The sequence below is a fragment of the Sciurus carolinensis genome, chromosome 3 (genome assembly GCF_902686445.1).
Source record: "Sciurus carolinensis chromosome 3, mSciCar1.2, whole genome shotgun sequence".
In the NCBI taxonomy this organism is placed as follows: domain Eukaryota; kingdom Metazoa; phylum Chordata; class Mammalia; order Rodentia; family Sciuridae; genus Sciurus; species Sciurus carolinensis.
The window spans coordinates 147,638,887-147,651,387 of record NC_062215.1 but is presented as its reverse complement, the minus strand read 5'-3'; the positions used below and the strand labels follow the sequence as shown (position 1 = coordinate 147,651,387).

General features: G+C 41.4%; 1 protein-coding gene across 1 annotated transcript in view; it reads right to left on the bottom strand.

Annotated features, from left to right (window-relative positions):
- Window positions 1-364: 364 nt before the first annotated feature.
- The window catches only part of Spats2l (spermatogenesis associated serine rich 2 like), a 159,553-nt gene continuing 147,416 nt past the window's right edge, over window positions 365-12,501 (bottom strand). The window contains 5 exon segments of the mRNA XM_047543734.1: window positions 365-1,101; window positions 1,103-1,261; window positions 3,941-4,158; window positions 7,059-7,161; window positions 9,928-10,037. Of these exon segments, the coding sequence (XP_047399690.1) occupies window positions 865-1,101; window positions 1,103-1,261; window positions 3,941-4,158; window positions 7,059-7,161; window positions 9,928-10,037 (827 nt within the window). The 3' untranslated portion in view covers window positions 365-864.

Here is a 12,501-nt window from a genome sequence, read left to right as displayed (position 1 = left end):
AATGTCACTGAAGGAGTAGTATTTTTTCTGAAAGGGTACTTGTTCCAAGAGAAACAACATGGTACAGAACTTTGCACTGAAGCATCCAGTCCCTCAAGTTTTCTTGAAAGTATTACCGAGAATGTTCAAAAATAAGGTAGAGGAAAATGGGGCAGCAGGGGGTGAGGGAAGGAAAGATGGTAGACTGAGACAGACAGTATTACCCTAGGTACATGTATGATTACATGAATGGTGTGAATCTACACTATGCACAACCATAGAAATGAAAAGAAGTTGTACCCCATTTGTGCACAATGAATCAAAATGCAGTCTGTAAAAAAAAAAAAAAACACAGAAGATATCAGTAAAAGAAACAAGCCAGGTGTCAAATGCAGCATATTTTAATTTGTTTCAAATAAAGCAAATATATGTATATATATATTTTTCAGAAAAACACCAGATGTTAAATTCTACAAAGGCGCATGTGTCTTCAGCAGATCATGTTTGTCTGATCATTAAGAATTTATTTTCAACATTAACTCTCTAAAGACAATCAATGGATTGACATCACCGCTACAACATAGGTTGCTAACTGAGCCTCGGATCTTCAGCCACATCTTGATTTTCCTAACAAATGAGTAAATACTGCCTGGCTAAAATGCTGCAAAATCTTGATGAGAAAAAGCGTCAACAGATCAAGCAAAGCCATGAAAGTTATGAAGCAAGCTAGAGCCAAGTATTAGAATTAGTAAAAATGATTAAGAGAGGATAACACAACCATACAGGGTTTGTATATTCTGATTGACTCTCTTTTGGCAGCGAGTTGGGTCAGCACCTCGGGCAGGGAACCAAAACTGAGTGAAAACTGCTCTTTTCTCTCCTAGCTCAGGCCACCAATGTCACAGCTGGGACTGAGAGAACCGTGGCATCTGTGGAAACTTCTATTCTCGTGGGACAGAGATTGCACTGTGAAACCCTACCGACGTTACCCCGGAAAGGCCTGGCCTCCGAGGTGTCTGAAACGTGCTGCCTTCGCCGGGGCTTTTCAGAATGGGCTGGGGCCTCTGGGGTCTTTGTCCCCAAGGGGGCCTCTTGATTTTTGGTGCCACCTTTGTTTTTTGGGACGGAAACCATTGTGCGGCTGTCTTCTGTGATCATGCCGGTTGTTGCCCTTCACCACTGGGTCAGCTTCATTCCCATTGCCCTGTAACTTGGCAGGCCCATTTAGCCTGTTGTTATGATACTGTGGATTAAATCTTCGTCTTTGGCTAGAAGGTCCATTCTGCCAAAAAGAAAAGAGATAAGTGTCAGCCACTAGCAAACCACAGATGATACCAGTAGACATCAGGGAAACCAAATCTCTAAACCACAGGTAAGCTTTTTACATTCCCAAAGAATGCCCCAGAAGAATATTGCAACATGCAAATGACATCAAGCTAATAAAATCCTTAGTCTTCACACAATTGTGGACCATCTTCTAAATGGAACTGCAAGAAAATTACTGATGTTGTAAGAGAGCTTAAGAAGCATAAAACAATAAAAAATGAGGTCAAATAAAACCAATAAAGTATGCTTAAAACACAACAAAGTGAAATGTGCACAGGGCAGGGCAGTGGTGATTCTCTGCCATGATGGTTTCTGAGATGTTTGGTATAGACTATCATGTATATGAATTCTAATCACATGTAAGAAGAAAAAGGTAAAATTCTGTCTGTAATTTTTCTTCTCTAAAGCAGTTTTTCTATTTTATTAAAAAAATTATCATAGCTCTGAAAATTTACTTTAGGCCAATATAGAGATGAGGTATATTTGGTAGATCATGGTAGAACAAGGAGGTAACGTGTATTTTCACAGAGGTAATTAGTTCTTTTTCTAAACTTTTTGTAGCTCTAAGGCAACTAGTTTTGAAGCTTATACTGAAAAATTCATGCCTTCAAATCAACAGCCAGGAATGTAAAGAGATGAGTAGTTAGGAAGCAATGGATTAAGCCTGTCTGTCCCTAGAGAGGTGAAAAGATTTCTGGAGTCCTTGAGCCAGTATTTATGGAGTGATTACAAAGTGCCAGGCATCGGGGAGGTGCCGCACCACGCCTTGTCTTGTTTATCATCACAGTCCCCCTTGAAGATAGCTGCAGTTACTTGCTTCATTCTACAGATGAGGATCATGAGTTTAAGGGAGTTGCCCAAGGTCTACAGTTAGAAAATGGTGGAGTCATTTCCCCTTTATGTGCTATCTCCTGACAAGATTCATAAGTAGGATATTACATGTATAAGAACCTGTTTGGAAAATCAAACCTCTATTAGGTTTTATGAGTTACAAGATTATAAAGTTATTGATTTGTGCAAGGTGAGTATGTGGTACAGATTTAGGGCACACTAACCCCTAATCCAGGGCCCAGGGCAAGAGTATGAATGCAGGCCCATATGTCATCTATCTGAGTGTTGTCCTCCTACCTCTGGCTCTGTCTCATGTTAGGGGGTCTTGCATCCATGAATGTGGACACTCTAGCACCACACTGAAGCTCACCCCTCAGTCCCACAACCATTACCCTTTGGACTTACAGGTGTGTGAGCTTGTAGTGTGGTCTGCCCTCAAGGCAGTATATCCAGGGAAATGGTCCAAACAGACCCTACAACAGGCTTGAGCCCATGTGAGAAAAGAATTCCCAGAGTTCAACTCCTTGGAGCATGTTCTAGAAGACAGGGCAGATTCTGGGAGGTCATGACACCTGTGTCTCACTGACCTCTCACTCTGTAGGGAGGGCCAGGCTGGGGAGAGCTGGAAAGGGTTACTTTCAAGCACCAGGCCCCTTCTTGCTTAGACTTATAAGAGTATTTCCACTCATATGAACCATCATCTAAAATGCTGAAATGGTGAGCAGAAGGATCATTTATATCACAGCATCTCATACGGCTTCCTTTGTTTTTAAAGAAATTGTGAAAGGGAAACTCTTGCTCTTAATGTTAGATATCATTTTAACATGGTGTTCAATAATGAGCAAAGAGCAGGAGAAATGAAGATGCATTTAGACTTCAAGCAAACCAGACTTGCTTATGATCTTTAACCTGTGAAGACACAGAATGCTCCTCACTGAAGTCCTACTTTGAAGTTCAGGAAGACATTCAGGACCTGAGAAATGCCTATCAGCATCATTAGTGGGAACTCTAAAAGACCAAAACAAAAAGACTCAACAGGTCATTGATTAGGAAACCAGTATTTTTTTTGGAAAAAAAAGTCTTTTTCTTACAGATCACAAAAGTTATCTTTATAGTATGCCCAATCTCTGCATCATTAAATCCCATTCCTTGTTCATTCTTTAACCATAAGCTAGAAACCACCTTTCAAAGGCAGAGTGGAGAAGCAGGAGAGAAGGAAGATTACCCTTGGGAAACTTGTATTTTTAGAGGTCATGGTGGGTAGTAGTGAATAATGGCATTTTGAAATGTTAAAACTAAAATCCCAAGAGAAGAGGAGAAGTTTGCTCTAACTTTGGCCTTTTACTGATAAACTAAACACAAGTAGGAATTAAATTATCTTAAAAAACTCCCACCAGGTTTCATGTCACTAATGATTTCAATGGCCTGGTTCTGAATCTTGTTCCTGTGGCTGTGTGGGTCCCTTCACATGTGGACTGGTAATAGGGACCTGGGGATGGTGGCAGTCAAGGGAGTGAGAAGAGCCATCTCATGTAGGTGGGCCTGCTGTGGACCTGCTAATGTCCACCTGCATGAGATTCTTCCATGTGTGGGATAAAGCCTAGGAAGGGTGGATTGGATGGATTAGGGGAGTCCTGTGGGGCCAGGCAGTGCTGCTGGGGGTAGAGGACCCTGGGTGGGATCCCAGGGAACTCAGCATCTAGCAGTTGCTATTATCTTTCTCTGGAAATGGATGGTTTCTTCCCCTGCATCAGTGTCTGCAGGAATTCTGCAGGCAGGGCCGGGAGGCCCTCAGGAAGCTTACCTGCTTGTTGGTCGGCATGGCCTGGTGAGAGGGGTCAGCAGTGCTGGGAAGACTGCTCACCACTTTTGGATTTGCTGCTTTACCCTCGGAGGGCTTGTTGTGACTGGATTTCCGGGTAAAGTTACTCTGTTTCCCGGAGGTTGCTGCGTGAGCATTCAGCAGAGGCAGCAGGGAGCTGCAGGGAGTCCTTGAGGAATAGTTGTTCTTTGGATGTGTGACTGCAACAAGAAAGGGCTTGGTGTTAGGAGCAGAGTGGGGACACTGCTGCTGGAGACACCATCAGGAAGCACTAGAGGGTGAAGGAACTGGCAGGAGCTCTATACAAACATTAAGACAAGGTTTCGTTTTTCAAAGATGTCATTTGAAAGGGCACCTTGGTGATTAGAGACCACTCAGTTTCTCCTGTGAGAATCACTAAATGGATTACAGCATAATCATCTAAGTTGGGAGACATCTGTAGGAAATAAACCTTATCTGAGCAGCTTAAATATTATTCTTTAGGTCAAGAACCACAAAAAGGAAGAGAAAGAATGAAATCTTGAGGTTCCCTCTCTGGCATGGCCTGCAAATGCATTCTTCCTTGTGGATTCCCATTACCAAACCCATTCTTGCCACCCTTGTCAGGTCCCTGGATCAGTGAGTCTGAAAGACACACAGATAGATGAAAAGGTAGGCAGACTCTTGGCTGTCAGAGTCGTGACGTCCTGAGAGCATGGGAACAAGGGCATGTCAGGTGTCAGGAATCTTGTCATTCTGGATCTTGCATATCCTCTTGCCACTGGGTCAGGCCTACCAGCCCCTAATGCATCTTTTATACTCCAATAGCACTACATCATCCAATCTTTTGTCAGCCCCACTGTGGATCTGCACCATTTCCATGCCACAGGCAAGGCGGGCTGATGAGGTGGACTCTGTCACAGCTCAGGTTCAGGGTACAGGCAGGTCTGTTCAACGTTTATTATTGCCATTCCCGCTGGTTTTGAAAGTGGTGGTTTCTGACAGGATGATTTCTATGTGATTATGCTGAATCGGGGCCAGAGGGAATCAATTCAAGGATAAAGCCCTGACGTCCCTCTCACAGCTCACCAAGATTTGATTGCCAGGCTGGACAGCAAGACCTTTCTCTGAATCTTAAAATTGTCACCAATTTTTAAAAGCAATTTTCTCTTGTACCTTTGTTGGATCAGACTTAATCCCAGGATTCTCTAAGAGGATTAGGAGTGACTAGTAGGGATCACTGAACATTAGAAGTGGAAAGGACAGGGACCAGTCCCTTCATCTTATAGGTAAGGTGTGACAGCACTTTGGGGCTGTTGGCATGATCAGGGGATGTCTGGTGGCTCTTGGACTCACCAGATTCAGTTGTGTGGGGTCATTATTTTCTACAGCTCAGGGACTATTACTTCTGGTTCAATAGCTGTGGGCTGTCAATATGCTCTCAACAAAGCCAAGATGGAAAGGGCTTTGTGAGGATTATGGTCTCAAACAGGTGAGACTGATTTCATCTAGACATTTGTAATCCGGTAAGGGAAGGTTTCTCCCACTAGATGGCACTGGAAGGAGTGTGGGTAAAGCAGCATTTCCCCACCCCACCTGAGATGGGTGAGAGTCACTCAGCAGTAGTGTCTTGCTCATCATCCTGTTGAAGTGGAAACTGGGATGGGTAGTTAAATTTCCAAATGTGAGCCCAGCATGGTGGCACACACCTGTAATCCCAGGGACTAGGGAGGCTGAGGCAGGAGGATTCCAAGTTTGAGGCCAACCTCAGCAACTTAGTGAGGGCCTCAGCAACTTAATGAGACCCTGTCTCAGATAAAAAAGGACTGGGGATGTGGCTCAGTGGTTAGGCAGCCCCATGTTTAATCCCTGGTTAAAAAAAAAAAATCCCACTGTGGACTGTATTGTTTGTAAAAGCTAGGGATGGAGAATGGCAAAGAGGTAGATTGTTTCATAAGGGAGGGAGCATATAAGGAAAAATAATTTTAAAGCAGTCAGAAAGTCAGGTAACTAAGAAAAAGATGTGTGAACAAGGATGCTCTGTATGTAATATTTCTGTTTTAATGGTGAAAAAAAAAAAAAAAAACTGGCAGCAATTTAGATGCCAGAGAGTACTAGTTACATCAATTTTATTTAAATAGTGATCAGTTTAAATAGTGATACTGATATGGAAAAATGTCTACTATCGTGAAGAGGTAAAAGTGAATTGTATTAATATATATAAATGTAGCATATAACAGTTAATTATATTACAACATGCATGCTCTATGTGCATAAAATATAAAGAATGCCCCGCAGTGATGTCATGTTCTATTTAATATAGTTCAGTAATTTTTAGATCAGTTTTATATTGTTACATTTAGAAGGGAAAAAAAGCAATTTCCACTTAAAAAAAAGAAAAAGTGCAGCTCAATCTCAATTTTTCAGCTGACTACGAGATGGTAGATTGTTCTTGTCCCTTACCCGTCCTTCTTTCCTCCTTGTGGCTCTCCTCAAAATCACATTAGAGCTCATTTCCACCTCCCCCTGTGGGTGGGCTGGAGTAGGGGGGAAAGCAGCGGGCCAATTTTGTTGCACATTAGCTGCTCTAATTAAAGCTTAATAGGAAACAAGACTAAAGCTAATGGCTGAAGTGAGGTCTTTGATTATCTGCAGGCTTCACTCAGTGCAGGGAACCAGAGGAGAGGGCGGGGAGCTCAGGGCACTGCAGAGCAGCATGCAGGACAGCTGGGCCCTGCACAACAATAGCTGATTGTTTCCAGGCTGATGAGGACCTCACACTCTTCGGTGGAACAGTCTCTGTAGACCAGGGCTGCTGGAAATCAGAGGAGCAGTTTATCTGGTGGTGCTCAGGAAAAGTTTGTAAAAGGTATAAACCAGTTGACCTGTTCTGTTCCTTATAATAAATCCTAGGGATTTACTGATAGGCAGTGGCATTTGAAGAGTCTAAGTTCAAATCTTGACATTTCTAGTGACTTGTGTCATGACCTTAGATCATTAAATCTCTTTAGACCTCACTTTAGCCCCGCTGGGGCCCTGTACACCTGACATTTCGGATATCAATTCCAAATAGCACCAAGCTTATTCACACAGAATTATTTAGCAAGTATGCAAAACTCACTTTCCCCACAGAGCATGATTTGGGCCTTCAGCTGTTCGATGTCACAGGAGAATCGGGCAGCTTTCCCGAGCTCTTCATCATATTTTCGCTCGCTGACAAAGTGCTGGAGGAAAGAAAAGTAAAGCAGGAGCTTCACAATCACAGAAATGGCTGAGACACCTGCACAGTCACTCACTCTGCTCTTCAGTGCCTGCTGATGGCACTGTGCGGGCAGCATCGTTTCAGTCCCGCCTCGGAGAGGCCTTATGAAGTCAATCTTGGCTGACCTCCCTGACCACAATCACCTTGTTCTAGGAATACATATGGGTCTTCTCTTGCCCCTGCCTAGGCTTAGATAAAATGTGATGCAGGAAAATGCCCACCTGCAGTCATCTCTTTAACCTTTAGCGCTCCTTGCTGGAGAGATTTTCTGGGTTATATTCTGGCAGGGGCTTCCTTGTTTGGTCAAGGGCCTACCAAGGTATTAACCATCAAGAGAAAACACGTATGATTACACAAATGGTATGAATCTACATCGTGCACAATCACAGAAACGAAATGATATACCCCATTTGTGTACAATGAACCAAAATGCAGTCCATAAAAATTTTTAAAAATTTAAAAATTAAAAAACAAAAGAGAGAAAAATATGTCATCCTTCCTAGACACCCATCTCTATTTCAAGAGGGAACCAGGAAGTCCAAAAAGCCTTCGGTATCTAGAAAACATCTTCAATGGTGGACTTTTAAGTGTTGTTATAGGAGGTGGAAAAGAGATTATTTTCCAATTCATTTAAAATTCAATTGGAGGGCTGGGGAGATAGCTCAGCTGGTAGAGTGCTTGCCTTGCAAGCACAAGGCCCTGAGTTCGATCCCCAGTACCACAAAAAAATAAATAAATAAATAAATAAAATTCAATTGGAAATTTAAAGATCTGTGTGTATATAACAGAGTGAGAAATGCAGAAATAACTATGACTCAGTCTGTCCTTGAGTTTACCAGGGAGTTTACCTAATTAATGGCGAGGGAAGAGATACCATTAAATACAAGGTAGAATAAAGTTGGTGCTTTAGCAATATAAAAAAGGAAGAAATGGTCTCTTACTGAAGGAAGGTGGAAACAGTTATGTAAGAGGCAATATTCATGCTGGAAAATTATAAAAAATATTGAACACTTACCAGACACTGACCAGATTCTTAACTGATAATCTCATTTTCATCTAGTCACATTATTATGAAGCCAGGATTACTATTATCTTTATTTTATAGATGGGGGAATTGAAGCTCTAAGAATCTAAGGCAGTATGTAATTTCTCCAAGGCCAAAGAAGTAGAAAATTTTGGAGCTGAACTGATTCACTGCAAAGCCTGTGCTACTACCCGTTTTATGAGTGGGATTTTGATAGGCAGAAATGAAACTTGGAAGAAGAGGTGATTTCAATAGACCAGGAAGCTGTAATTTCATATTACTCACCTGATGTTCTAACAAGTTGGGACTTTCAAAGGGGGAGTTGGAATATATATTACAGTTCCTTTGTGAATTTTATTCTGAGAGGGAGGGAAGGCTCATACCAGGAGAGCTGAGATCTCTTTGGGGGAATAACTCTGAACTTAGGATGGAGGACAGGCTGGACGGAGACAGTGGGGGCAGAAAGACTGGTGGCTATGGCAACAGGCTGGGTGGGTGGCAGCAAAGACCAGAATAGAGAAGGTAGGGAACACCTCTGGAGCTTTGGTTCCCATCCCCTTCCCCATCATCGCCCTTTCATGCCTAAACAGGATGAAGGGGACCAAAATGTCACTTGCTGCTTTCTGCCACACTCCACCAGTTTACGCCCAGGTGAACAGGTACAGGCAACAGCAACTGTCTTAACACTACTCTGGTTTCCTAGAAGTAGGTAAGAGGTGGAGCTGCATATGTGTGCTTGTTTGATATGTTGGGTGAAGAAGAGGAATTTATAAATTGCATCTCCCCACTAAGTTGTGAATACTTGTCCTTGCCTTCCTGGTCACCATTTCCTTTTTGGGCGACTATACCCCAATGCTGTTTAAATGATCCACAGTCTCATTTGGTCTGTAAATCAACGTGTTACACCTCTTCTTGGCCAAATCATAGATGTGGTCCAAGTGGAGGATACTCAGCACATCTCTCCTCGAGATTTCAATCAGGAGGGTGGCTCCAGGGTTAATGACGTTTCAAGGTCACTCACTCCCATGGTGTCCAGAAGACAAGAGTCTGGGAGTGCTTGCTTCCCATATGATTCCAGCTACCCTAGTTTTTGCTTAGTTGTAGGTCCAAGTTCTTCAGACCACATTCTGATTTGATGACTTACCCTCAACATTTTGTCAAATTCTACTTGTTCCTGAGGTTAGTTAGGGTCAGTTCTGTTGCTGGCAATGGAAAAAAATAATCTAAGAAATACATGTTTGTGGGTAATAAGCTTCATAAAAAGATAATTAAGTTAGAAAAGGAGAAAGGAGTGTCCACAGATTGCTTTATAATCCCTAGTGTTACACGAAGTTCATACTTCAGGTGTGCTTAGATGAGTGTGTGTTTATAAACATACACATGAATTGCATAGTGTGAAAATAATATACCCCATTCTGGCTATAATTCATGGTTGAGTACACTTTACTTGGGTCAGTTCCTACTGACTAAGAAAATAGCTTGTATCTCTCCTTTGGAATAATATATCCCTTCAGGTCATATTATACTTAAATACAGTGATTAGGTGGTTCTTCGCTCTTCTGTACTTTGCATTTCAACCCTGTGAAAGAGAGCTGGGTGTATGGTGTTAGACCCACAGACAGCAGCACCCTGTGCATGCCAAACAAACATGATGGCAGTCAGATCTCAGGCTCAGGGTTCAGGCTGGGACATTTCAGAACTGACCTTAATTTCTGCCCTGAGTTCGGCCAGCTGCATCTCTGCCATCTGACTGGCTAGATCAGTAAGTCTCTTTAGTTCTTCTGCTTTCTTCTGACGTGCAGTCAGGATTTCCACTGCCAAGTAAGATAGAATAATATGTTAGGGCTAGAGATTTAAACAATAAGTGACTGAATTTCTTGGAATCAGTTCTCCCTCTAGATATAGATCACTTAGTTGAACCACACTACCTTTCCTGAGTTGTCACTATGATGGGTTCATTCTTCATGCCCATCACCAACAATCCATTTCCTTGCATCCTTATGCACTAATCCCAAAACTAAACATGGTCCTTTCTGATTCACCATCCACCCACACTCCTTTATTTTCTCCATTAGCATCTGATCTCACTTGCTTAATTTGGACCTTTCAATGTGTGATTTACTCAGAAAAACTATCTGAAAAAAGACACATTAAAATCCTATCAGAATGATATTGCAAAGCTAGGAAGTCCACTAAGCAAAATCCATTATTCTGTATATGCTGTCCCTTAAATTCCAGCAGCACCAGACCTTCTCAATTTTAACACATACTTACTTAGGGCAACTAGCTGTTATTAGAACATAGACATAAAAGTTTTACTTTATTAGCTTTTTGTGGGCTGAAAAATGCCTCTGCTTTTGATGCTCTGCAGATATATTTTCATTTTGCAAACAGAGAGAAGTTCCAGACAGAGGATCTTATGTCTTTGTTATAAGAGTCCCCAGTGGAAAATTTTCAAGGGTGAGTCAAACCAGCTTGAACTGGATTTGTGTGCACTCTTTAACATCTGAACGTGTAGCAGAAGACGCTGGGGATTTCGTTAGTGCCATGCTTCCACATCTCTGTCAGATGAACTAAAGATTCAGATGGATGTAGTCACCCCCAGGTTAACCTGTGTATATGCATTTCCCAAAAGGTTATGAGCACAGACGCCATGAATACAAACACATAAGGTGGAATTTAAATGTGAAGTTTCATCTTTCAATAAATAGACCTGGGGTCTCTAATTCATCATATATGAATAACTTTTATTTCTTTTGGACTTGCATTTTGAGTTCTAAGAAAATAGGAGCCCACATAAGATGCCATGTATGTTGAACTCATATTCTATTCTTGGTTGCACAAGGACCAATTGCTTTGTTACACCAGATTTGTAGTTTACATGTAGAGTCAAACAATATGATTTTTGATTTTAAGAGTTCTTGATATATGAAATGTCAAATAGCAGTCCTCTCAAAAATCTGAAAAGAAGTACAGAATCCATCAAGAGTTAAGATTCCTTGCAAACCACAAACCATTCTTAAGTTCTTAAGGAACTTTTTAAGCTAATGCCAACATTTTAATCAATGTTGATAAGTCAAGGAAATAATTAATCTACAAATCATAAAGCCTAAATCATCTGCTAAGCTATACCAATTACGCTTTCGTTATTTACCTGGGGCTCCCCTACAATACCATGTAGAAAAGATAGAAGAATGAATCGGACATGACTTTCCTTTGTTCATATATGAATACATGACCAGTGTAACTCCATATTATGTACAACCACAAAAATGGGAAGTTATACTCCATGTATGTACGATATGTCAAAATACATTCTATTTGTCATGTATAACTGAAAAAAAATAATGCCACATAGAAGAGTGGACTGATCTATGCCTGATGGTCTTTCAGGATGCAGAAGAGCTTGTGAAGAACTTGTCCAGGAGATGGGAGTAAAAGGAAATTTCATCTCAGTGTAGATAATGTATTAGTGAATGATGTCTTAGGTTATCCAGTCAGACCAGAGATCACTAAAAGGTGGTCCACTATCACTTTTGGCTAGAGTACATGTTTTGTTTGACCCGCACATTACTTTACAAATTAAGTGCTCACATTTAAAAATTAGGAAATTCCACTTTTAAGTTAGATTTCTGGTGTCTCTTAAGATACTGGAATTTCTGGTTATAGTTATTCAGCAACAGGCTAAAGCAGAAGAGCCAAAGCCCTTTCTAGATGGAGCTTAGTACCTTCTCACCTGTCCCACTCAGCACATTTAATGTTACCTGCCTGTAAGTGTCTTCTCATCACTAATGCAGACTGATGATCCATGCAGTTCTTTGTGTCTTTAGTACCCAGTGCCTGGTACACAGAAGGTGCCTGCTGTGCTTACTGAATGAAGGACTCAGTGAATTAATGAATCCATTATTTGAAAGGAACATCTAATGAAGGACTGAAGTTCCTAGGCTCCAGGGACCACTTAAGAACATCCAGGACCCATACCTTTGATTGGTTATTTATTAATTTCTTTGCCATTATAATTCAACATTAAAATTAACTTCTTGAGTAAAAAGATGAAATGAGATACTTTCATCTTGCAAAGTAAGATAAAATAAATTCTGAACACCCAGACTTGACAAGCAGTTAGTAAAGGGGTCAGCAGACCCTGAGTGACTGCACAGCTAAGCACATCTGACTTTTCTTAATGGATCATTTGTGGGACTGGTGACAATTAGAGGTCATTGTTCTTTTTGATTATGTAGAACTTGGGCATTCACATCAAACAGAAGATTTTGTAGA